At 39.7% G+C, this 26340-nt stretch overlaps 1 protein-coding gene across 1 annotated transcript in view; it reads left to right on the forward strand.

Moving 5' to 3' along the window:
* The window catches only part of PTPRN2 (protein tyrosine phosphatase receptor type N2), a 1065701-nt gene that overhangs the window by 1000276 nt on the left and 39085 nt on the right, over positions 1–26340 (forward strand). Inside the window, exons 18-20 of the mRNA XM_061585692.1 lie at positions 4523–4642; positions 17979–18145; positions 25779–25832. Of these exons, the coding sequence (XP_061441676.1) occupies positions 4523–4642; positions 17979–18145; positions 25779–25832 (341 nt within the window). The remainder of the gene's footprint in view (positions 1–4522; positions 4643–17978; positions 18146–25778; positions 25833–26340) is intronic.

Here is a 26340-nt window from a genome sequence, read left to right on the forward strand (position 1 = left end):
TATGGGCCTAATTCAAGATACTGCTTTGTACCTATGAAGTCTAAAATTACTTGGGACCCAGATATCTAAAGGAATACCTTTTTGGTCTCAGCCGACCTGAATGTTAAGTTCATCTACTGAGATCTTCCTTTGGGTACCGTTGGAGGTGCAACTGTGAAGACCAGAAACAGAGAATTCTTGACTGTAGTCTTCCATCTGTAGAACTGCCTCCTCAATGGACTTTGCCTGGGATCAACTTCACTATTATTAGGCAAAAACAGTGCAGTTAAACATGTGGCAATAGAGGTGCTGAGAAAGCAAGGCTAGGGTGCTTTGGGAAAGCCTTTATGGAAGCTACTGAGGAGTGAAATAATTGATGTCTCCTGCCTCTTAGAGAGCTCTGTGCTAATTAAAGGGGTTGCAGGTTGTGTATGATATGTACCCCAGGAGTGCTATAATGTCTCTTGCTATCTAAGAAGACAGGATCTGCAAAGCTGCAAAATGTGTTGGGGAAGAATGTATTTGAAGACATGGAAAGGAAACTTTATCAGTGAGGATGGAGGTTTCTCAATCTCTTGGGCTTCCACCTTCCTTACCCATGGAACTGTGACGGAGCAGTTTCATCAGTGGTTGCTTCAAGGATGCTCCAGGCTAAGTGTCTACCATTTATCAGGATCTGGGGCTCCTTTGCTAATGAAGAAGTACTGGATCCAGATTATGGATATGATGCTAAGTTTAAAAAAATGCTTGTGACATCATGACCTGCATATGTGCTGAAACAATTAAGAACTAAGGCTTACAGGTAGAACTTAAGTATAATTCAGTGACATCTCAAATTCAAAAGTTTTAAATGGAGTCAGTTTGCAAATTCAGCTGATGATAAAGTCCACTTCTGAGGTGATACAGGCCTGAACGCACATGGACATTTCTTGTTTGAGGTAGGGAGATGTCAGGGTGTTAGTTTTCCATGTATGCAGGGAAGTTTTGAGTAAATGATCCCAGAAGAGGTACAGTTGGATGGCAGACTATGCTGTTTGCTGGACTGGATTCATTCTAAAAAGAGTTGAGGGAGGGAGGGAGAGTCTTCTCAGCTTGGGACAGATGAGAATGGGAGAAGGGCACAAAGGGATGTAGATGTCTAATAGTATATGCTATCGGGTATCCATATTTGGCCACCTGCCTGGTCAGCCATTTAAAATATTCCATTTGGTTCTCTGAATTTATCTTCCTATAGAAAATGAGGGCACGACAGGCTGGCCTTACCAAGAAGCCTTTGCTTCAGGAAGCGGAACCAAAGCAATTGTAATTTTTCTTACATTATATACAGTAATACCTTAGATAATGAAGTACATGTGTTCCTGGACATTACTTCTTTAACAGCAACTTTGGTACCAGAGATAGGAATAACATGCAAAGAATAAGGATAAGTTCCTACACCACAAAAAAAGAAGAGCAGTTCAACATATTTCAGCAAACTTTTTATTCAAAATTAACAATACACATGTCTGAAATGAAACAATCAGGTCAGGTAAGCTTTGCATATAGTCCACTTGAAGGCTTCTTCCAAAATGCATCCAGGGATGCCTGTCTTGCCTTTTTTCTTTTATCATGTATCATCTTGCTCTAGCAATCTAAAGCTTTGAGCACAATTCTCTTCTCCGTATACTTGACCAGGCAGGCAAGGAGCAGCCACCACCACCATCCTGTGCTTGGTCTCTCTCTCTGCCATCCTCCCCCACACTCAAACACATGCATCTGTAGTAAACAGTGCTTCCAGGGCACCCAAAACACTGTTTACTGCAGAGGTGCATGTGCCACTTGGCACGGAGCACCATTTCAGTCACATGCGAGACAGCTGCCTGCAGCCGCTGCAATCAGACAAGGAGCCACATTCTGACTGAGTGTGCCCCCCCCCACCGCTCCTTGCACTCAGAAAATACTTTATTAAAAGGAGCTTCTTTCCTGGAAGATTTGTTAACTGAGGAATTACTGTATCTCTCAAAGAGCAAAACGATAGAGTAGCATATACATTTAATAAAATAAATCCGTAAGTATGATTAGCAAATGAAAAACTGTTATTAAAAAAATCCTCAAGTATACCACTACCAAATATTAGCTCAAAGAAAAGGGATCAGAGATAATGCTGTTTTTTGTTTTTAGAAAAATGGGGAAATGGTGAAGATAAATGTAAATGTACTGCCTTCAAGTCAATTCCGACTTATGGTGACCCAGGTTTTCATGAGACTGAGAGGCAGTGACTGGCCCAAGGTCACCCAGTGAGCTTCATGGCTATGTGGGGATTCAAACCCTGGTCTCCCAGGTCATAGTCCAACACCTTAACCACTACACCACACTGGCTCTCATACCAAAGTGTTAAACATGACTGCAATATCCTAAAATTCCATTGCAGGAATTCAGTCGTGGTATTGCTAGTTTGAGTATTACGTACTTCATAAAATGACTTGGAAAGAAATATGGTACCCTAGAGTAACTTTGAAATTGTTTGTTTAAATTAACTTTCATTTGGATTTATGCTTAAAGGAATTTTTCAGAGATTTGAGGCAGCTCCACTGTAATGAAATGTTCTCTCTCTCTGTCAATGAAAAGAGATGCCAAACTGTAAGGTTTCCCCTCCCTCTGTCTAAATGAGTGGGCTTTCATAATGTTACACTTGGGTGGCACAAGCAACTGCTAGATGATTAGTTTATGACCTAGATCATTGTGTTTTTATTGCACTCATAAAAACCGTGTTTTTCCTCATTTTCGTAATGGCTTCATTGAGCTTCTATACCTTCTAAAGTCACATTAAATTGTTATATGACAGGAGCACCAGCTAGCCTGGCCAATTTGTTGTTGTTGGGGGTTTTTTTTACGCACAGATACCTTTAAAGTAAGAGAAAGAGTTTAGAATTCTGTGGAGTGTGCAGCATCTGTTAATGTATCTAGTGACTCCAGGTTTTCTTTATATTAGTACAGCCTCTTAAGGAAATAGGAAACTGATTCTTATTAATTATTTTCTACTTTTAATCAAACAAATTATTTTTGCATTGTTAAGAGTTGGTAGGAAGATTATCTATACTCACTGATTTCAGTGGAACCAGTGGAACACTTTGGGAGTACAGGGTCAGCATAGAAAGCCTTAAGCCAAATTTTACTCTTTTTTAAATAAAAGAGAGGAGATAAAAAAATAGTCCTAAACATTGCTGTATGAATACCTTTATCTTTGCCAAAATGCTATCAAATATTTGTGTAAATGGTTTTTTTAAAATAAAAGATTCATTATTGTATAAATAAAGCAAATGTAATTAGGGTAAAAATAAATCCACGTGCCACATAGAAGGAAGCTTTTAATTGAATGTAACATCTCTGTGCTGCTTATTCAAATGCCCCTTTTTCTTGTTTACTCCATTTACATTTCAATGCAGTTGCTTATAAATATTTCTGCGAAATAAACGTAACCCTTTGCAGAAAGTTCAATTTCCTTTTCATAAGATAATTTTGTATGCTAATAAAAAGACAATGAAAATTGCATGCAAATATAGCATCAATGTACACCATAATAATGAAGACTTTTCATGATTATGCAGCTCCATATTAATTCAGAGGAAGGTTTTTGTTCAACAACAGTCTGTGTTTCCAACACAAATATACCATCCTAGCTTCTTTTGTTGCTTTTATGAATAACATCTAGTGGACCTTTAACTGAGAGTGCCTGAGATTCTTGTTTGCTTGCTTTAAGGCAACGTTAAATTATTAAATAGTCCAATTGTTGAGGTTTCCTTGTTATTTATTATATGTTCATGATATCTGTGTATTTTGGGAAAACATTGCCCACAGCGTAGGTTGCATTATCTTTTATTTGACCAATGCTTTTTGAAATTTTTATAGGTAAAATCTGAAACTTGTACTTTAAATTTTTACTCATGAGTAGAACTACTGGCATCTTGTAGGCTGGTTCATATGGGGTAGGAGAGAGAATAAGTGATACATAAGTGATAGAAGGCTGCTCTTTTTTGTTTTTCTGTATGCAGCTCTTCCATTAATCTAACAGTTCAACTAATGATATTTTAACATAATAGGCAGCTAAAAGAATCCAAGCTGAACATACAAGCATCATTTCTGTTTGACTTGGCATAGCAGATTTTACTGGTATTTTGTTAATTACACACATCCATATTGCCTTTCCATACTGGAACAAAATATGATGCAGCAGACTTAAAAAAAAAACACTATCCATTGTTTCCTCTGTAAATTAGGAGTGTGAAAAGTGAAAAAACTGAAAGAAAGGCATAAAATCTATTTAAAAAGCATTTGGAGGAATTCTTTGGAGATTCTTTAATATTTCATGTGAACATGCAAAATATGATTCTAGTTTATTCAGAGATTTGGAAGCAGCTGCGGAGAAAAGTGTCTAATGAAAATGAAATACATTTCCTGTGTGAATGGAATAAATTTCGATTGTGTGTCTGAGTGCAGTAATTATACATGTCATGCAGTAATTAGGCAGTCACAGTGTGGCCACGGTGTCTTTCTTTGTCTGCAGATGGTCTGGGAAAACGGCTGTGTCGTTATTGTCATGCTGACACCCCTTGCTGAAAATGGAGTCAAACAGTGCTACCACTATTGGCCAGACGAAGGGTCAAACCTCTACCATATCTATGAGGTACTTAAACAAAATATCTGCTTGTAAACCTGACAGTAAGTGTGTGGATTGATTTCATACAGAGCAAAATATTGCTTAATGTGATTTGACCTGCAAACTGAGCTGAGGTCTACCATAAAATGCAATCTTGTGGTTCTTCAATCATTTCAGCTTCATTGAAAATTCTATGCATATCTTGATACCATGGTTAGCAGAAAAGCAATTCTATGCAGATTCTAAATATATACATGGCCAAAGAGGTTTCATGGCCAAAGAGGTTTGCAAATTAGAATGCTTTTTTCCACAAATACAAACGAGGAAATTAAAATGTATATATTATAAGAAAATATTGTGCCTATACATATTTAATGGCAGCTGTAGGTTCTGTGTATTATCAAAAGGCCTACCTATGATTTTGATAATTAAACTAGTTTGGTTTAGCTGTTTTTTTCAATTCAGACCTATAAACGCACATAGCTGTGACACCCCAAATAGTAGGTTGCACTGAGGTAGCCACAGCAGAATTCTCTGCAAAGCAAGCAGGTCTAACCTTGCTCTGCTTCCAGGCCTTGCAACTCTGCTATAAAAGCTTACTAGACAATATCTGGGACCTAGTCCTGAACTGAATCTATGGAGATAGTAATTCCTAAAGCAGCCTTTCCCAACCAGTGTGCCTCCAGATGTTGTTGGACCACAAATCCCATCAGCTTCAGCTAGCATTGCCAATGGTCAGGAACGATGGGAATTGTGGTCCAACAACATCTGGAGGCACACTGGTTGAAAAAGGCTGTCCTAAAGGACAGTTTATAGGAGAAGCCTCTACCATCTTAGTTGTTCTAACCATCACACCAGCCTCTTTTTATTTATTCCAATGCAAATGGGGGGGGGAAATAATATAAAACAATAAAAACAGCAATTAATAAAATTCACTATTCTAAAGAAAATAGTATAAAACAAGAAGCCCAAATGAACAATTTAAGTCCTGTTTCCCGCTGGCCCTAGCTTGCTGGAATAAAAACGTTTTCCTATGTGCTACAACACAGTTGGCCCAGGGAACTTTCCTTTGGAGAGAGTTCCATCATGTGGCCACTGAAAAAGGCCTTTTTCCTCATCACCATCATACCTCTGCCAAACAGCAAGGTTTACCTGAAAATCTTAACTGTTAAATTGGACATGACACTAAATGCATCACTAGAAAACTATATTTTTAAAAAAGCATGGTGCCTCCAGTTTTCATCAGGACTACAGCACATAGGATGTGAGGCTGCAGCCTTCCTTCCCCAGCCATGTTCCTGATTTTTTTTAAAAAAAAGAAAATCTCACCCAATGTACTCTTCTTAGCCTTTTGCACTGATAGCTTTTCTCTATGCTAAGAGCACATAGGCAGGATTTTCATTCAAATTCTGGCTTGATTAAACCTTCCCTCCCCATGTGCTGTAGTCCTGCTGAAAACCATGTCCTCTGTGCCTATTACATCATGGTTGTTGCTATTTTAACAGCATGGATTTTTCGCATTGTTAAATTGAAAATACCCCCAATGCCATTCCGCTGCTTCCCATAAGCTCATTTCTTACAAAATCTTACAAAACGTAAATCTTACAAAACGTATAGTCCTGAACTCAGAAACACTTGCTCAACATCCCTCTAAGTCTTCATGGTGATACACAAAACACTCGGAGAATCTAGAGTTCAAAGTGTAAAATGAGAGGGGGGAAAGCCAGACCCCTGTTGGACTTTTTTGTGTCTGTGGTCTTATAATTTGTTGAAATTAATTAAAAATCAGCCATGTTCACAGAGTACCTGTAATCCTATTACTGACCTTTCCCATACTCCGACCTTCATCTTCTGCAGTTAAAAAGTTTAAAAAATGCCTGGCTGATTTTTAATTAATTTAAGACATTTAATGTTGGAGTCTGTTAGCACAGGCATGCTCACTAAGAACCAGCTGTCAGTGTTCTAAAAGCCAGACTCACAGCTGTTTGGCTTGGCTAATCAGGTGGCCACACCCACAGCTGTTTGGCTTGGCTAATCAGGTGCCCACACCCACACCAGACATTTATTCCACTTCAAACAGTCAGGGCTTCCCCCAAAGTATCCTTGGAAGTGTAGTTGTGAAAGATGCTAAAAGTTGTTAGGAGACTCCTATTCCCTGACAGAGCTCCAGCAGCCAGACTGATTTAATAGTTAGCCCCTCTTCTGCTGATTGTAAATATCTGGTGTGGATGTGGCCAGGGACAACTTTAATTTAAATTTGGGTGGGAGACTACATGTGTCTGCTGTAGAATAAAAAGGTGGGGGAAACCCTGAAATACGATACTGTTAACAATGTTTCCCTTTTAGAAAGGAAAAGGACTTTCCCTCTGCCCACTTCCCACCCACCCAATTTCCTCCTCTTCCCTCACCCTTCCCTCTCCTCCCACTCCCTGCCCCTCCCCCAAGTTAGTTTGACTTATCCTAAGCATGATTGCACAGGAGTAAATCCCATTGAACTCAATAAGCATGCAAAGGAGCAAAGCTCCCCTCCCTCCTATCCAGTACCTCTTCCTTCTCCCTTCCAATCCCCTCCCTTCCCTTTCCCTTCCCCTCTCCTCTCCCCTCCCTTCCTCCGTTCCTCCCCCTTCTCTTCCTCCTTCGTGATCAGTTTCACTGATCCTAAGCATGATTGTATAGGAGTAACTGAACTCAAAAAGCATACAAACGATCAAACCCCCCCTCCCCCTCCTGCCTGCTCCCCTCCCCCTTCTCCCCTCCCCCTTCCCCATGGTCAGTTTCACCTATCCTAAGCATGATTGCAGGGGAGTAAATCCCACTGAGCTCAATAAGCATGTAGATGATCAGTCCATTCTCAGCAAACTTGCATACAATTTCATTTCTTACCTTCCGGATTAAAAAGCAGAGAAATTAACTAATAGGCAACAAAAACCCTTGCAGTTTTAGAACATGCCTATAGCCAACATATATTTCTATCAAACTTTAAAAAGTGGGGAAATTTGGCAGCTCTATTGAATGCACCAGGGGAGCAGGAGACCTGAACTCTTCGAGATATTGTACTGCCCTACAAATTTGTAAAAATGCAAACACAATTTGGGTTGGTCTTTCACAGTCCACTTCCTGGGTAGCTTGCAAGTCTTTGGTAACATGCCTCTGAGCATATGGTGAGTGGTGGCAACACCTGCAGTCAGGACTGCATCTCCAAAGATGGAGAATTACATTTTTTGTCTGTTTGTTGGTGTTTTCTTAGTTGGCTTCTTTCCTGTGTTACTACTGTTTCTACAGAGAATCTGACTGAGAGAATTATATTTCTCCAATTATTCATCCTAAAATCTGAGTCAAAATTATTTTTATTAATTTCAAAGCCTTTTTATTGGTGAATGTCATATGATGGTGAAGACAGTCTGTTGTGTTTCAAACTGGAGGTCATATTCTATTTCTATTTTGGGTGCATTAACAGTTGAATCTGAAACTGCAATTTGATGTGACATTAGACTGATTACAATATGTTGCTACTTAAGCGATGAATTTAGCTGTTGGAAAAAACAAACTTGGCTTGACCAAGATGCATGTGTTTATCCTGCTATGCTTAAACCATTCCACATAAGGAAGGGTTGGCATGGTCAGTTAAAAACATTGAGCACACCTAGAAATTTGCTAGAATATATTTCACCTCGCACTGTTTTATCTCGTGCAGACACTCCTCATATCCATTGGAAACTATTCTGCAAAATAGTCAGTGCCATTATTTCACAATTGTTTTTGGAGGATTTTTTAGTGTAAATTACACAAAGCGTTGCTGTACTTCACATATTCACAGAAACAGAAGCAAAAGAAAATGATTTACTATAGGAAACGTCACTGACTATCTGAACTATATCAATTGTCTTAATATTTTTGCTTCCTCCCTGCTAAAACAAGATCAGCATAGCACATGTCTTGTTTCTGTGATTTGGGCTGATTGCAGGTGTTGCCACCACTCACCATATGCTCAGAGGCACATGTTACCCAATTCTTCCAAGCTACACAGGACTGTGGACTGTGAAAGACCAACCCAAATTGTGTTTGCATTTTTACAAATTTGTAGGGCAGTACAATATCTCAGAGAGGAGGTCAGGTCTCCTACTCCCCTGGTGCATTCACTTTGTTGTTGTTATGTATCTCCAAGTTGACTCATTCGTCATTGGCGATCACTCGTGGCCAAGTAAGATTGTCTTCCAGGGTAAGGTCTTTAGCAGTGGATCCGTAAGTGACTGTGGAGGCCATTTCTGAATCCACACAGCCTCCCACAATGAGGACAAGGTTTCCAGATGGAAGATGGTCATGATGAGGATTTGCTTGATGTGCCTTCCGCTTAGCTCATTTATCCCTTTCACCCTGTACCCGTGCTTCTTCAAAGTCCATAGCACCTTTGATAATGGCCAACCTCCAATTGGGATGCTCATGGGCCAAGGCTTCCCAGTTCTCAATGCTCATGCTACATTTTTTTTAGATTAGCTTTGACAACATCTTTAAACCTCTTTTGCTGTCCACCAATATTACGTTTTCCATCCTTAAGTTGGGAGTAAAGTAGCTGCTTTGGTGATCAAGCATTCGAACAACATGGCCGGTCCAGCTAAGTTGATGTTGGAGGATCATTGTTTCAACACTGGTGGTCTTTGCTTCTTCCAATACGCTACATTAGTCCGCCTATCTTCCCAAGTAATTTGCAGAATTTTCTGGAGGCAGCTTTGGTGGAATCTTTCAAGATGTTGGGAGTGGCTTTTATAGATGGTCCATGTTTCACAGGTGTACAGTAAGGTCGGTAGTACAATGGCTTTGTAAATAAGCATTTTGGTCTCCCTGCGAATATCCCGATCCTCGAACACTCTACGCTTCATTTGGGAGAATGCAGCACTCGCAGAGCTCAGACGATGCTGAATTTCAGCATCAATGTCAGCTTTTACAGAGAGATAGCTGCCAAGATAAGAAAAGTGATCGACATTCTCCAGCATCGCACCATTAAGCTGGATTGATGGCGCTACAGAGGGATTGGTACTCAGTTGCTGATGAAGCACTTTGGGGGTTTTTATGTTAAGCGAGAGGCCAAGCTTTTCATATGCTTCTGCAAAGACATTTAGGATAGTTTGAAGATCTTCCTCTGAATGTGCAGAGACTACATTATCATCGGCATATTGAAGTTCTATGACAGAGGTTGTAATTACCTTACTTTTTGCTTTCAGCCTACTGAGATTAAAAAGCTTTCCATCTGTTCAATATGTGATTTCCACGCCAGTGGGAAGTTTCCCCTCGACAAGGTGTAGAATCACGGCGATGAAAATAGCAAATAAGGTTGGAGCAATGATGTATCCCTGTTTGACACCTGATCCCACTTTGAATGGATCACTTTGAGAGCTATTGTTATCCAAAATTGTCGCCGTCATGTTGTAATGGAGGAGTCGCAAAATATTCACAAATTTATCAGGGCATCCAATTTTCAGAAGAATGGTCCAGAGAGCAGTTCAATTTACATTATCAAAGGCCTTAGTCAGATCAATAAACGCCATATACAGAGGTCGGTTTTGCTCCCTGCATTTTTCTTGAAGCTGTCGTGCAGTGAAGATCATGTCCACTGTCCCCCTGGAAGAGCGGAAACAATTTTGGGATTCAGGGAGGATATCTTCTGAGATAGGTAGGAGGCGATTTGCGAGGATCCTTGCAAGGATTTTACCTGCGGTAGCTAGAAGAGAAATACTTCGTTAGTTACCACAATCTGTTCTATCACCCTTCTTGAAAAGAGTGATAATTATGGCATCCCTAAAGTCTTCTGGGATCTACTCCCTCATCCAGATTTTTTTGATGAGCTTATGAAGTTGTTGTGTAAGTTCAGGCCCACTTTCTTTAAAGACTTCATCAGGAATCCCATCAGGTCCACTACCTTTGTTATTCTTCATTTGATTAATGGCTTTACTGACTTCATCCAAATTAGGGAATACTGCAAGCTCATCTCTAATTTTTTGTTGTGGGATTCCCGAGAAGACCTTGTCAGCCACAATAGAGTTACGATTAAGGAGGTCGTGGTAATGCTTTTTCCAGAGCAGTGCAATAGACTCTTTGTCGTTTAGAAGTTTGGTACCATCTATTGAACGTAAGGGATTTGTACCATAATTTGTTGGTCCGTAGATGGCCTTTGACTTATGGCTTTGACTATGACTTATGGCGACCCTATGAATCAGCGACCTCCAAGAGCATCTGTCATGAACCACCCTGTTCAGATCTTGTAAGTTCAGGTCTGTGGCTTCCTTTATGGAATCAATCCATCTCTTGTTTGCCTTCCTCTTTTTCTACTCCCTTCTGTTTCCCCCAGCATTATTATCTTTTCTAGTGAATCATGTCTTCTCATTATATTTCCAAAGTATGATAGCCTCAGGTTCATCATTTTAGCTTCTAGTGATAGTTCTGATTTAATTTCGTCTAACACCCAATTATTTGTCTTTTTCGCAGTCCATGGTATGAGCAAAGCTCTCCTCCAACACCACATTTCAAATGAGTTTATTTTTCTCTTATCCGCTTTTTTCAATGTCCAACTTTCACATCCATACGTAGAGATCGGAAATACCATGGTCTGAGTGATCCTGACTTTCATGTTCAGTGATACATCTTTGCATTTGAGGATCTTTTCTAGTTCTCTCACAGCTGCCATCCCCAGTCCTAGCCTTCTTCTGATTTCTTGACTATTGTCTCCATTTTGGTTAATGACTGTGCCAAGGTATTGATAATCCTTGACAAGTTATATCTGTTGGCTATATGGCTGTTCTTAAACCGGAAGTGTTTTTGCCTATTAATGAATTCTAATGTAGTTTCTATGGATACATTTAGCATCACATGCAGTTTAGTTCTTAGTTTACAGTTTGGCTCTCAGTATGGGAGAAGATTCCTCGCAAGGAAAACTGGGCCCAGCCCATTTCTGATTCATTGTTGCGACTCTCCATACTGCCACTATCACAAACTAGTTAGTGCTATTACATGAGCTGCTGCTGTGACGCCCACACAGTTCTGTTGCAATGACATGTTGGATTGGTTCACTATTCTGCTATGAAAACCACAAGTTGACACAGCAATTGTAATTCCATCCTGACCACTGCCTTGTTGCAAGGAAGGCTTATCCAGCTATTGTTTATGTTAAAGCAAGGAACTCATGGCTCTCCATATGCTGGGCTCCAACTCCCATATGCCCCAGCCAAAATGCCTAATGGTCAAGGATGGGAGTTGTAGTCCAGCAGCATCTGAAGTCCCCAGGTCAACCTCCCCTATATTAAAGCAAAATTTGTTACAATATATGAAATTGTATGTCAGGTTTTGCTTTGTGAGGCATATGCTGTTAATTGTACAGAAATGCTCTGAATAAAAAATAAGTAACGACAACACTTTTTGAACAAATGTGGGCTAACACTGCTTTATACCCATGGATTCCATTTACTACATGAATAAGTCAAATAGCCATAGTTGTTGGTTATACAACATTCCTCTCCCCAACAACATCCTATGTGAATGGAGGAGAAGGAGACACATTGCTCTGACTTCCTTGTGCAGAAACCCTCATAGGAATTCATTATATCCAAGGCAGGGGTGGGAGAAAAGAAATCCATGTAGATTGGCAGTGTAGACCTGTTTCTACATGTTTGGGGTCTTTGGCAAGCAGTAGTCACAATGTATAGGGATGTTTGAGCAATTAATTCTTAATCGATTCTGATGCAAACCAGCCTGAACTGGCCGTCTTGGATTAAGGCGTGGATCCAAACATGATTATCCTTCGTATTTCACCCTACTCCAATTTTGGAACACAGTTCTTGGCTCATAGGAATATATCAAAATACATTTTAGTGTAAGTTTTGTTGTTGTTATGTGCCTTCAAATCAATTACGACTTATGGCAACCCTATGAATCAGCGACCTCCAATAGCATCTGTCATGAACCACCCTGTTCAGATCTTGTAAGTTCAGGTCTGTGGCTTCCTTTATGGAATCAATCCATCTCTTGTTTGGTCTTCCTCTTTTCCTACTCCCTTCTGTTTTCCCCAGCATTATTGTCTTTTCTAGTGAATCATGTCTTCTCATTATGTGTCCAGAGTTTGATAACCTCAGGTTCATCATTTTAGCTTCTAGTGATAGTTCTGGCTTAGTTTGTTGTAACACCCAATTATTTGTCTTTTTCACAGTCCATGGTATCTGCAAAGTTCTCCTCCAACACCACATTTCAAATGAGTTGATTTTTCTCTTATCCACTTTTTTCACTGTCCAACTTTCACATCCATACATAGAGAATACCATGGTCTGAATGATCCTGACTTTAGTGTTCAGTGATACATCTTTACATTTGAGGACCTTTTCTAGTTCTCTTACAGCTGCCCTCCCCAGTACTTCTTCTGATTTCTTGACTATTGTCTCCATTTTGGTTAATGACTGCATTGATAATCCTTGACCAGTCCTCGTTGTCAACTTTAAAGTTACATAAATCTTCTGTTGTCATTACTTTAGTCTTCCTGACATTCAGCTGTTGTCCTGCTTTTGTATTTTAGGATAAAATGAAAAAAAATAGAGAAAAGGCAGATATAAATGCAATAAAATAAATAAATAAAATGTGCACATTGAGATAAAATATATTTATAAATGCATATTTTGCATTCATGGGCATTTTTAAAAAAATGCACATTAATGTAGAAATGGGACTGAATGGTCTTATGAATTAATACATGCAAAAGTGATGTGGAACAGAAATAGATGGGAGTCATGCATCCTTAAGTATGGATAGTGCTTCTGTTTTTCTAGGTATTATCTGTGTCTCCTAGATGTGAAAGGCTGTCTGTATGTCCAGCAGCCTTCTTTTTTCCCTCTCCCATACAGAATTTTGTTTTATCCAGGATTGGCTCTAATTCTCCTAAAGTTAAAGCAGCATAGAGAAGCAAAGATATGTTTGCCTAAAATAGATTGAATTACTGATATCATAGTCAAACAACTTAAGACAGAGTATTTTGATTTAAGCAATCTTAATAGGCTTAAATCAAAATTAAATCCTATTTGTAAATGGAGTGAACCAATCACTATGCCTGTGCAGGATTTGCAAACAGCTCTCCAAAGCTCACCAGGTGTGCCTAGGGTTAAATCTAGGTTTGTTGTTATGTGCCTTCAAGTCGATTTTGATTTATGGTGACCCTATGAATCAGCGACGTCCAATAGCAATTGTTATAAATGACCTTGTTCAGATCTTGTAAGTTCAGGCCTGTGGTTTCTTTTATGGAATCAATCCATCTCTTGTTTGGCCTTCTGCTTTTTCTACTCCCTTCTGTTTTTACCAGCATTATGGTCTTCTCTAGTGAATCCTGTCTTCTCATGATGTGTCCAAAGTATGATAACCTCAGTTTCATCATTTTAGCTTCTAGTGACAGTTCTGGTTTAATTAGTTCTAACACCCAATTATTTGTCTTTTTTGCAGTCCATGGTATCCGCAAAACTCTCCTCCAACACCACATTTCAAATGAGTTTATTTTTCTCTTATCAGCTTTTTTCACTGTCCAACTTTCACATCCATACATAGAGATCGGGAATACCATGGTCTGAATGATCCTGACTTTAGTGTTCAGTGATACATCTTTGCATTTGAGCACTTTTTCTAGTTCTCTCATGGCGGCCCTCTGCAGTCCTAACCTTCTTCTGATTTCTTGACTATTGTCTCCATTTTGGTTAATGACTGTATTGATTATCCTTGACAAGTTTAATGTCCTCGTTGTCAACTTTAAAGTTACATAAATCTTCTGTCATTACTTTAGTCTTCTTGACGTTCAGCTGTAGTCCTGCTTTTGTGCTTTCCTCTTTAACTTTCATCAGCATTCATTTCAAATCATTACTGGTTTCTGCTAGTAGTATGGTATTGTCTGCATATCTTATTTCTCCCTCCAATTTTCACACCTCCTTCATCTTGGTCCAATCCTGCTTTCCGTATGATATGTTCTGCGTATAGATTAAAAAAATTGGGTGATAAACTACACCCCTGTTTCACACCCTTTCCTATTGGGAACCATTCGGTTTCTCCATATTCTGTCCTTACAGTAGCCTCTTGTCCAGAGTGTAGGTTGCGCATCAGGACAATCAGATGCTGTGGCACCCCCATTTCTTTCAAAGCATTCCATAGTTTTTCATGATCTACACAGTCAAAGGCTTTGCTGTAATCTATAAAGCACAGGATGATTTTCTTCTGAAATTCCTTGCTCCGTTCCATTATCCAACGTATGTTTGCAATATGATCTCTGGTGCCTCTTCCTTTTCTAAATCCAGCTTGGATGTCTGGCATTTCTCGCTCCATATATGGTACTTTGTTCTTCTTCTTTAGCTTTACTCTGATTTTCGATATTACCAGTTCATGATCTATACCTCAGTCTGCTCCTGGTCTTGTTTTCGCAGAAAGTATGGAACTTCTCCATCTTCTGCTACCAATTATATAATCAGCTTGATTCCTATATTGACCATTTGGTGATGTCCACGTGTACAGTCACCTTTTTGGTTGCTCAAAAAATGTGTTTGCAATAAACAAATTATTGGCTTCACATAATTCAATAAGTCTTTCTCCTGCTTCATTTCTATATCCTAAGCCCCATTTCCCCACAATTTCTAGTTCTTCTTTGTTCCCTACTTTTGCATCCCAGTCCCCCCTGATTATCAGCACATCTTGTTTTGGTATATGATCAATTTCTTCCTGTACTTATGTGTAAAATCTCTCCAATTCCTCCTCTTCTGTGTTTGCCATTGGAGTGTAGATTTGGATGATGGTTATGTTAATAGGTTTCCCGTTTAATCTCATTGATATCACTCGCTCAGACCTTGGGTTATAGCTCCTAATTGCTTTTCCTGCATCACTTCTCGCTATTAAAGCAACCTCATTTCTTCTTGATTTCTCATTTCCTGCATAAAATATTTTGTAGTTGCCTGACTGAAAATGTCTCATTCCCATCCATTTTAATTCACTCACACCAAGTATTGTAATGTTGATACGTTCCATCTCTTGCTTGACAATTTCTAACTTTCCTTGGTTCATGCTTCTCACATTCCATGCTTTTATTGTGTGCGTTGTACAACTCCAGACTCTCCTTTCGCATCTGTGTGCATCAGCGTCCGGCCTTCCTTTTGGCTTTGACCCAGCTGCATCATTAGTCACAGCGCTACTCATATTTGTCCTTTGTTCTTCCTCAGTAGCTCGGTGAGTGCCTTCTGACCTGGGAGTCTCATCTTCCAGCACTATCTCATGTTGCATTTTGGATACTCTGTTCATAGGGTTTTCATGGTAAGAGGTATTCAGAGGTGGTTTACATTGCCTTCCTCTGAGTCTGGATGCATCTTAGTCTGATGTCTCAGCTTTGACCATTCCACCTTGGGTACTCCTGATGGCATTGCTGTCAACTTCTTTGACACTCTCAAACCCCCTCACCACGTTAAGGTGTGCATCCTAGAGGAGATAAGATGTGTATCCTAGCGGAAGCCATACTACCCCATACACCTATGGAAAGCATATGTCTTTGACAACGCATGTGCCTTCCCACTGAATAATGGGTAGGTCCAGCCCAAATGTTTATGCTTGAGATATAAACCCCTTAAGTTAATAGGGCTAACAGGCTATTCATCAAATAACTTCAGCCACATTACTTCTCTGGAACCAAACAGATTACAGCCCGTGTGCTGTGTCTTGAATTTGTGCAGATCATGCTTAGGATCCTCCTTAACATAATTTACAATGTTCATCTTATTTATCTGTTCCACAGGTAGGGAACCTCCGGCCTCTGGGCCAGTCATGGCCTCCCAAGGGTCCAGTATGGTCCATGAGGCCCTTTTTTCCTAAACCATGGCCACCCACCCACTAGATGATGTTGAGGGTGGGCATGCTCCCATCTGTCCATAAAGTGATTGACAGGTTGGAGTGCACCTTCAATCCCCTCCATGCTTCCTCTTCAGATTGGAGAGGCCTGAAGAAATGCAGAAGAGAGGGATGTTTGGAAGCTCTTTCCCATCAGCTGATAGGCAGATCAGAGCATGGTTTCAATATCCTCTGTATCTGAAAGTCCTGAGGATCACTTTGAAGTCCTGAAAATTGGGGCTTCAAAGGGAAGCATCACCTGACATCACCATGTCAGGTGATTGACAGGTGGGCTGCCCAGTGGGGGTGAAGGAGATGAAGATGAAGATCTGGCCTTCTGGCCAGAAAAGGTTCCCCACACCTTATCTATAATAATAAATATCTGTTCTCTCCAGGTGGGGTAGATAGGATAAAGAGATGATGGCGTGTCTAGGGCCATCCAGTGAGCTGAACAGGGAGTGAACCTGGATTCCTGCATGCTAACTGAAAGTTCTCTCCAGTGTTCTACTACACTTGCATCTTAAAGTGATTAGAATTGTTGAGCTAATTTCTGGAAAGTATTGTAGCGCTGTGGATATTGCCAAATAAAGATGCTGTTTGACGTGTCCCAACTCATCATGCAATCCATCATAGCTAGTAAATGTGCTGTATGTGGGGTTGCTCTCACACTTGTTCTGGAAGCTACAGCAAGTGTAGAATGCAGCAGTATGCAAAACTTGGCTCAACACAGTGATAAAGGAACTGAACTGACTTCCAGTATGCCACCAGGCCAAGTTTAAGCAGTGGGTTGGTATAAAAACAATTGGGACCAGGATATCTGAGGGATTGCCTTGTTTCCAGTTTCCTGCCTGATCATCACTATAATTTATGGGGCCCTCCATGTGGTACTGCATGTACCAGAGACTCACTCTGTGATTGTTTGGACCAGAGCCTTTATCCCAGTAGCACATACACTGTGGAAAATGTTTCCCCTAGAAATTAGACAGGCATCAGCAATCTGTACTTTTTTATGCTAATTTTAATTTTTTTCTGTAGGCCTTTGCAGAAGAATGAGTCTATTCGCCGACACTGAATTTGTTGTCAGTTTTTCTGAAATGGAAATGTATATATCTGCATTTTATTATTGTATTGTTTGTTATATTGATTATTAATTGCTAGTATAAGCCACTTTATGAAGGATTTTTTTCTGTGAAAAGTTGAGTTTAAGCTTATGTCTATTTTTCCTATTAGAACAGATTGTCAAAAATATGTATTTGAATTAAAGAGAATCTCAACTATTATGCAAAATTAGGATAACTCCAACATGACTAAATAATATTACACTTTCTATCCAAAATAGGGCCTTTTGAAATGCCAGACTTCTGCAGGAGATACTTTGAATGGATCAGGCCCCTGATGAGCGTGTACATATAGTTCATATGGCATTTTATCCTTTTGCACTATGTTCAATATTTAATTCAGTTTTGTACTTTTCATGTAATGGCAGGTAAATCTGGTCTCTGAGCACATCTGGTGTGAAGATTTCCTTGTGAGAAGCTTTTACTTGAAAAACCTTCAAACCAATGAAACTCGAACAGTGACACAATTCCATTTCCTTACCTGGCATGATCAGAAAGTTCCCACTTCTACCAGGTCCCTTCTGGATTTTCGCAGGTACAACACAGAGAGTTAATAGTTTTAAGCTATTGCTCAGGTAGAAAACAGCACAGGATGCCACCTTAAAGCAACTGAATTGCATAGTGGTTGGTGAAGCAGACATGCATCTGGAATTGTTTCACTAGACTGAGTGCCACATAAAATGCCATCAAAAATTGTTCATAATGGTGTGGGTAACTCAGATATATTATTATTCTACCCCCTTTTAGATTGGTTAGCTGCCCAGACTTTCATATTTTTAAAAAATGCCATGCAGAAGAAATAATCCCACTTAATAACCACATCCTGAACCAGTGAATTATCCTAAACGAATGAATACTTTGAATGCTGTGCTGCTGCTGTAAGAATGTTAACAGTGGAGTTGCAGGCAGATGTAATAGTGCAAATGTTCTGTACATAAGTAAATAATGGCATACTGAATTTTTAGCACCATAACTAATGCACTAACTTGGAATCTAAGGCAACAATTCTATTTATGTATAAAGTGGTTGTTGGCTAAATGGGTATATGCAGTGGGCATGGTTGGGATGTTTCATGTGTTCACCCAGGCATGCCAGGTTGGAGCCGCTGCATGTGTCTTCCTCCAGGTACAGTGGATGCACTGAACCATTCTACTCAAATCATGCCAACTTGTGCTCAGTTTGGCAAGATAATGCCCTGCTTTGGGGGCATCCAAGCAATCTTGGCCCTCATACACCAATTGCTCATACTTAGTCTGCATGAAGTGTTCAACAGGAACAAGGCTAAATATGAGATGGGGCCCTGGTGAGGAAAAAGAAGCCCTTGGAGAAAAAGCATCTTAGTGGTATGGGAAGATGTTGTGCTTACCTGGCTGCTTCCTGTGGGTTGGGGTGTGCTGGTCTACTCAACCCTTCTTCTCCTCCCAGACCTCCCAGGATGCAGCTGCATACTGTAGGTGCAAAGCTCCTCATAAGGCAGAGATGCACCAATGGGCTATGCTTTTCCAAGGGCTGGAGTGCAGCTTCCAAGCTCCCATGAGTACTGAAAATGTTTTTTATCACTTTAACAGTAGTTTCCCCAACAAGAATCTCTTGCCCAGAAGAAACTTCACACTAAACAATTTTAGTAAATAGTTTTTAGATGTAGCCTAATATTTCTCTTTATATTCCAACTATCTAGATAGGTTCTGAAATTCCACACTGTGTCTGAAGACTGTCCCTCTAGGAATCATTTTGAAGGCATACTAAACTGTTATTTAGCAAATTCATTGACAATCTCATACTCGTTCAGTGGAATGTGCAGATCACAGTACTTAAGTTCTTCCAAGTAATGTTACTACGGTTAAAATATCTTTACTGAGTCCTCTAAACTTCCACTTTGTAAACATTTTTTATGACACACCTCATAAAAGTGCACGCTGACATGTTAAAAAAGGGTTTCGTCTATATGGCTTATAATTGCACCTCAAGACTTTTACATAAAAACACCATATGTTGATTTCTGTTTGCAGCCTAAATAAAGACCCAGGGCTTGATCCAAACTAACTTAGTTCCACTTAGTTCCCATTTAAATCAGTGGGACTTGTAATTATGTTATTTGATATTCAAGAAGACCTACATGTGATTAACAATCTGGATCAAACCCACAGTCTTCAGATTCTGCATCACTCAAGTACCAGTACTACAATTCCATTTACCAACTCTCTTTCCAGCAAGGTTTTGGTTACATGGGCTAAAAAAGAAAAAAATCAGAACACCAGCTTTTGGTATATGGCAAGAATTGCTTTTTGCTACTGTCACCAAGGGGTAATGGTTACAAGCCCTTTTTCCATGTTCCATCAGGAGTAAAAGGCCATAGCAGTGGCAGTAGTAGAGGCTGGAGATGCTGGGTAGAATCCAGCTGGCTTTAAAAGAGAATAAACTAAAAATGCAATTTACATAGAGAGGAGGTGCTTCCTGTCAAACAATCAATGGATTTCTTCAAGTAATAATTTTTATTTCTTGGTTTTTCATTTAAAAGCTATTGTTTCTGGAAAACAACACCCTTCACACTTATTTTTAAAGAATCTTAAGTTTCTTGGCAATTTTAATTTTCGTACCACTAATAGCATTACTGAAATAACTTATAATTGGCAAGAGCAATAAATACTCTGCCACCCTTGATCCTGATATTTAATATTTCACACTTTCAGAAATAGTAACGCTTGCCAAGTCCTCAGAATAAGTAGCTAAGCAACTACAGATTCTTAGATAAGTCATACTACTAAGTGTGACTCCCATCATTTTAAATGTCCATGTTTTGATGTGCATCCAACATGTTTATATATCAATATATATTTGTGTGTGTATGTATACACACACACAAAACTGTCTATTACTGTAACCAGGGAAAAATGGATTTCCAGAATTACCTTGCCCCAAAGTCTTGGAAACGTATGTGCATTTTTCACTCCTGGAAGCAAATTTTGTGAGATTCTGAAAGCTGCAAGCCTGCACCTTCTATTGCTCTGTATTAGACAGTGTTTCAGATTATATTGTGTTCAGTAGATGAATTAAACCTGGGGGATTAGAAGCTCTTCTCTGTTACAAATATTGTGCGCTCTGGTATCAATTGGTGAATGAAGGCAGACTTTTCTTTCCTCCATAAGCTTCAAATATCCATACAAAATGTAGCACTTGCAAGTGAAACTGCACCTCCTCAAAACACTGGTCAGTTTTAATGGTTTATTTTGAACAATAGGCCAATCGCTTAAACACTGGACCAGCTTGTTAGTCATGCACTGATAATGTGTAATTAAATATTTCTTGAGCCCAGAGGGAGCACATTTACACTTTAAAGAGACACTGCTAAGCTAAAAGATAATTAGCATCACATGTGAGGGCTTTGCTTAAAATATATATTATGCTATCACTGCTTGCTGTGTGCAATGGCATTTACTAACACTGCTCACTTTAAATATGGTCAAATTCTTATTTTGCCAGCTAATTAGCGGTTGCCAGTGTCATTTTTGTGATGTTGCAGCTAGTAATATAAGCCCAGTTGCATAGTCACAAAAGTGATCATTGGAAACTGTGACTCTGCTGCAGGGACAATATGGGAAACCCCTTTTCTGAGCTTCTAACGACCTCTGACCTTTGCTTGCTGATGGTTTGCATGGTGATTTCTTTTTCACTCAGTGATCCAAGGGTTGGTTTGTATTACTAATCATTCTTTCTTATTTAATTCTTCCCCCCCCCCTCTCTCTCGGTGTGTGTGTGTGTGTGTTTTATTAAATATTTAGAGCTTATGCATTTTTACTGGGTTTGAAAGGACTAAACTTTGAATGGAATGACATTGCTATGTATATCTCAACGTTCTAAAACAATTTCTCAGCAAAGTTTGTTCTGAAACCAATATTTTCACGTGCTTTCTCAAATATGTGGTGATTTAAAGTGTCTGGAAAGGTGTCAGTAAAAATGACAAATTATGAGGCTGATATGACTGCCTATACAGTTAGGGTCTATGCAGATTTTTAATATGTATATTGAAATGTGGGAAACAAAAATATGAAAAGAAATGCCTAACACCCCTGGCTAGTTATCTTAAGAAGTAAGACTACTCAGAGTAGGTTAACATGTCACATGCCCCTATTGGTACACTGCTGTTCATTGTTGTGAAAGTGTGAAGGGAAGATACACATTCCCAAAAACACAAGGAATGGGGGCATTTCCACCAGCTAGCTGCAGTCAGTTGCAGCTACCTGGCATGTGTTCATTTGTGTTGGAGACGCACATCTCCCAGTCACATAGCAAACATTAATCTACCTGCCATGCCACATGAAGTGTAAATTGGCTTTCACTGTGCATTGAGGAGACCAACTGTTAATGAGTGGCTGGTTGGGGGGAATAAAGTAGTCTTTCTATCCAGAGTCCAGTTTATAAGACCAAAAGTATGCTATATAATCATAATGATAATAATGAAAGTATTACTTTTAGGGGAAAAGGAAAATATTAAACTTATACCTTTCAGAAAGTTGAAAAATGTAAAGTATTTGGCTTTGCCAGCTCATTATCTCGATTTCACACAATACTTAATGTCGAATATTCCCATTGTTTAGGATGAGAATACTCTGCTACATTTGCACCATTTGATCCAATGCTTAACACAATAAGAATATACATCATTGCAAATATAATGCTGCCCAATTGTCAGGTCATGGTTGCAGTGGTGGCTGGTGCCATTGGGGCTGGTGGGGCAGAAGACAGAGAGCCCAACAGTAGGGGAAGCCAGGGCCAATGACAAGCAGATCCAGAGCCAATGAGAGCCAGAGCTAACTAATTCTAGTTTAGCCCCCATCTTTCTCCCTGTTGATTTCTACCAGGGCAACACTAAGACTGAAGAGGAGGTGAAGGAGCATGGCAGTGCAACCCCCTGGACGGCTTGTAAGAAAGATAGCAGGCAGGTGTGGGCTGGCTGAGGGCGGACTGAGGATTGTGGGGCACTGCCTTGCTCACCCTAATGAACCAGCCTCCACTGCATAGTTGGCAGTTGGGACTACCATATAGACTTACAGCTCCTCTCTCTCCCTCCTTCTATTTTGAATGGAAACCCCTTCAGTTTTGTATATAACTAAAGGTAAAGGTGTCCCCGCACTTATAGTGCGAGTCGTTTCCGACTCTTAGGGTAACATCTTGCGATGTTTACTAGGCAGACCGTATATATGGGGTGGGATTGCCAGTTCCTTCCCCGGCCTTTTTTTACCCCCCAGCATATGCCGGGTACTCATTTTACCGACCATGGATGGATGGAAGGGTGAGTGGACCTCGACCCCTTTTACCAGAGATTCAACTTCCTCCTTCTGTTGTTCAACTTCCTCCTTCTGTTGGAATCGAACTCCAGCCATGAGCAGAGCTTCGGCTGCGTTACTGCCGCTTGTTAAATCTGCACCAGTGTTCCTGCTAACTGTATTACAGGAAGCACTAAGTTGTAGTCAGAAGTGGGTTTGTCAAAATTTGTGTGGGCTTACTATAAACTCTGTTCAGATCTTTTGTTTCTGGGTAATCAGTTGTGCACTAACTCTGTCCCCCCCCCTGCACACACACACCTTGTTGTCATTCTGGTTGCCCTCCCTGAGCTGGCAAGGAACTGTGTGAAGCAGGGTCCCTTCTGTATCTGTTGGGGCACCTGTGTGCTTTAGAACCCTAGAAGAACAGAAGGTTCCCCGCTCTATGATGATGAAGGGTGGAGTTAGCACACTGATTCCTGAGCCCCCTCAGATTGCGGTTCCCCAAGACAGAATGCCTGAATAGGGCTATAAAAAAATGTAAATGTACTGCCTTCAAGTCAATTCTGACTTATGGCAACCCTACGAATAGGGTTTTCATGAGGCTGAGAGGCAGTGACTGGCCCAAGGTCACCCAGTGAGCTTCATGGCTATGTGGGGATTCTAACCCTGGTCTCCCAGGTCATAGTCCAACACCTAAACCACTATACCGCGCTGGCTCTCGAATAGAGCTATAGTTAGTGAAAATATCATTGATGATATCATGCTAATTAAACCATGGTTTGGTGAGGGTGGCATGTTAACATCTGCACTGAACTGGTGTAGGAATGGCCTATGCTGAGGGGCAGACACAGAGTGGAAATGGAAAAGACACAAGCTGAGAACCAAAGAGCAAGTTAGGGGCACTAAGAGGCTTGAGAATCCCTAGTGGGTTTTTTAAACTACCTTTTCTTTTTGAGTAGCATATTCCCTTGCAATATCGCAAACTGCTCTTGGGAGGCTCCTTAGTTTTGAAGGTAGATTGCCACATGCACAGGTGGTGGTGGGTGGGGGCTGTTTGAGAAACAAAAGCTTGAAATCCCAACGGGCATATGAAACTAATTTTGGGGTTCTTTGGATTTAAGCCATAGTCTGGATATGCTTTGCATCGAGATATGACTGTTTTTAAAATGGAAGCTATATCAGTTTTTGAGATATGTTTTGAAGGTTGATGCAAAAGTATTATAAAAAAAATAGCATGTTCTCAGTGATTTCTCACTGTTTGTAGCAAGCCCTCAAGTGCACTTTACAGCAACACAGCAAGGGTTTTTTTAAGTTCTATGTGTCCTTATTTAAAACATACAGCCCAATTCACACAAAAAAATCTTGGAGCACTTTCATTTCAGGAAAATGTGTGCTGTTGGTTTTTGTTTTTAGAGGAATAACTTATTTCCTACTTTAAATCATTCCTGTTTTAAATGTTAAGATCTTTAGTCTGATCCAGAAGAGTTGTTCTGATGTTCTGATGTCTATCCTTGCAGCAAATTTGTAAGACAGATACAGCTAACTACTGTGCTCATTTTACAGGTGGGAATCAAGGTTGAGGCATTAATGTGCCCAAAGCCATTTAGGCTGCAATCCAAAACACACTTTCCTGGGATAAGTCCCATTGAACCCAATGGAGTTTGCTTCTGAGTAGACATGTATTGGATTGCAGCCTTAATGAGGTTATGCTTATATAGATTTTATTTCTCTGGCTGACTATTTCTGCAGAATAGCATAAGGGAGTGTTTTGATGGTCTCCACTGCCCCCCCCCGCACTCTATCCCCACTGCTTTTTCAAGAGTACAGCCTTCACATTTCATCTAAAGTTACTTTGAAACTAAGAAAAATCTGCTGGTCTGGGCTCTTTCTGGCAGGAAGGGTGGGATAAAAACTTAAATAAATAGATAAATAAAATTTAATATTGACTTTCATGGCATGATTAGCAAGAAACCGGGGGGAATAATCTAACTAGTTGAGGCAAAAGTACTATCTTTAAAAAATAGCATTTTTTCAGTGATATTTTGTTGAAAAACAGTAACATAGCTTATAAGTAGTAGTATTCACTCTGAAATTGCTGTTTTCCAGGTTGTTAAGAAATATTTTAGTCTCATGCTATTTGAGTGTATATATGATAGCTGTTGGGAAACAGAAAGATGTGCCCAGATCCAGCTTATGCATACATATGAAACAAGGTTTCCTCATATGTATTGTGGGAACTCCATGCACTAAATGGGTCCTGTGCACCTTCAATCTAATAGCTCTTTTTCAAAACTTAAATCCCACAAATCAGAAGGAAGATGGGTGTGCAGGGAGGCTCTGCTTGATTTCCTGCCAAACAGCTGATTGGTGAGATTATAGCTTTTGGAAAAGGGCTCTTCAAATGGAATATGCATTCTATCAAATGTAGTTTTTACATTCATTTGCATTACAGATGTGAGAACTTTTAAAAAGCATTTTACCATTATGCATAAAAATTCTATTTCTTTCTCTCAACTTAAGAATTCAAGAAGACATGTATGTACAGAAAGTTACATTTGGAGTAGCCCAATGTGTTAGTATGAACTTTTGGAACTTTTCTGATTCTAATGGATCTTCTATAGGAACTGTGATTGGAGAATTGCATCCATTATCCTAATGATTTCATTAATGGGAGAACTGGTTTGAAGATTGTAACCTAGAATGAGTTAATTTAATCTGTATTACTTTTAAAAGTTTTATGTTGCTGGTGATTTCTGAGAGGGCAGTATATAAATGCTTTTATAAATAAATGTCCAGCTATCTTTTATATGTGGAAAATATTTTAATTTTGAATGCAACCTGTGCTGCTGCTGCTGATCTCATAAAGTAATATATTTATTAATGTCTATATTTGTTTTATTACAGAAAAGTAAACAAGTGCTACAGGGGTCGTTCTTGTCCAGTAATTGTTCACTGCAGGCAAGTACAATTTTAAAGCTTCCCTCAGAGAAGCTGATAAAGAAATTGCATGGACTGAGCAATATATGTAAATAGTTTGATGAATGAACAAAAGTTGTTCCTTATTGTTCTAACCAAACACATCCATATTTGCTTCTGAGGAGAGTTTCTAGTAGATGTGAGCGTTTATCAGACCTGAGATTTCATTACAAAAAGATGTTGAGTTGCTTAAGTTGATCAGAATTAACCAGTTGGAATCTTGAAATTCTTCCTTCACTGTTTGCCATAGAACTGTAAACTGCAGAGCTACTACATACATGTCTGCTCAGTCAATGCCACTGACTTCAATGGAGCTGACTCCCAGATAAATGGGTGTAGAATTGCAGCCTTCAGTCTTTATACATCTGCAAAGGAACAAGCCCTGTTCTTCAGTGTTACCTGCCTGGCAGCTCAATTAACATGAATTGCAAAAGCTTTCAAATATTAATTTTCCCAGTACATAGATATCGTGTTACTGGTTTGAGAGAAA

This window comes from Rhineura floridana, chromosome 10, assembly GCF_030035675.1.
Source record: "Rhineura floridana isolate rRhiFlo1 chromosome 10, rRhiFlo1.hap2, whole genome shotgun sequence".
NCBI lineage: Eukaryota > Metazoa > Chordata > Lepidosauria > Squamata > Rhineuridae > Rhineura > Rhineura floridana.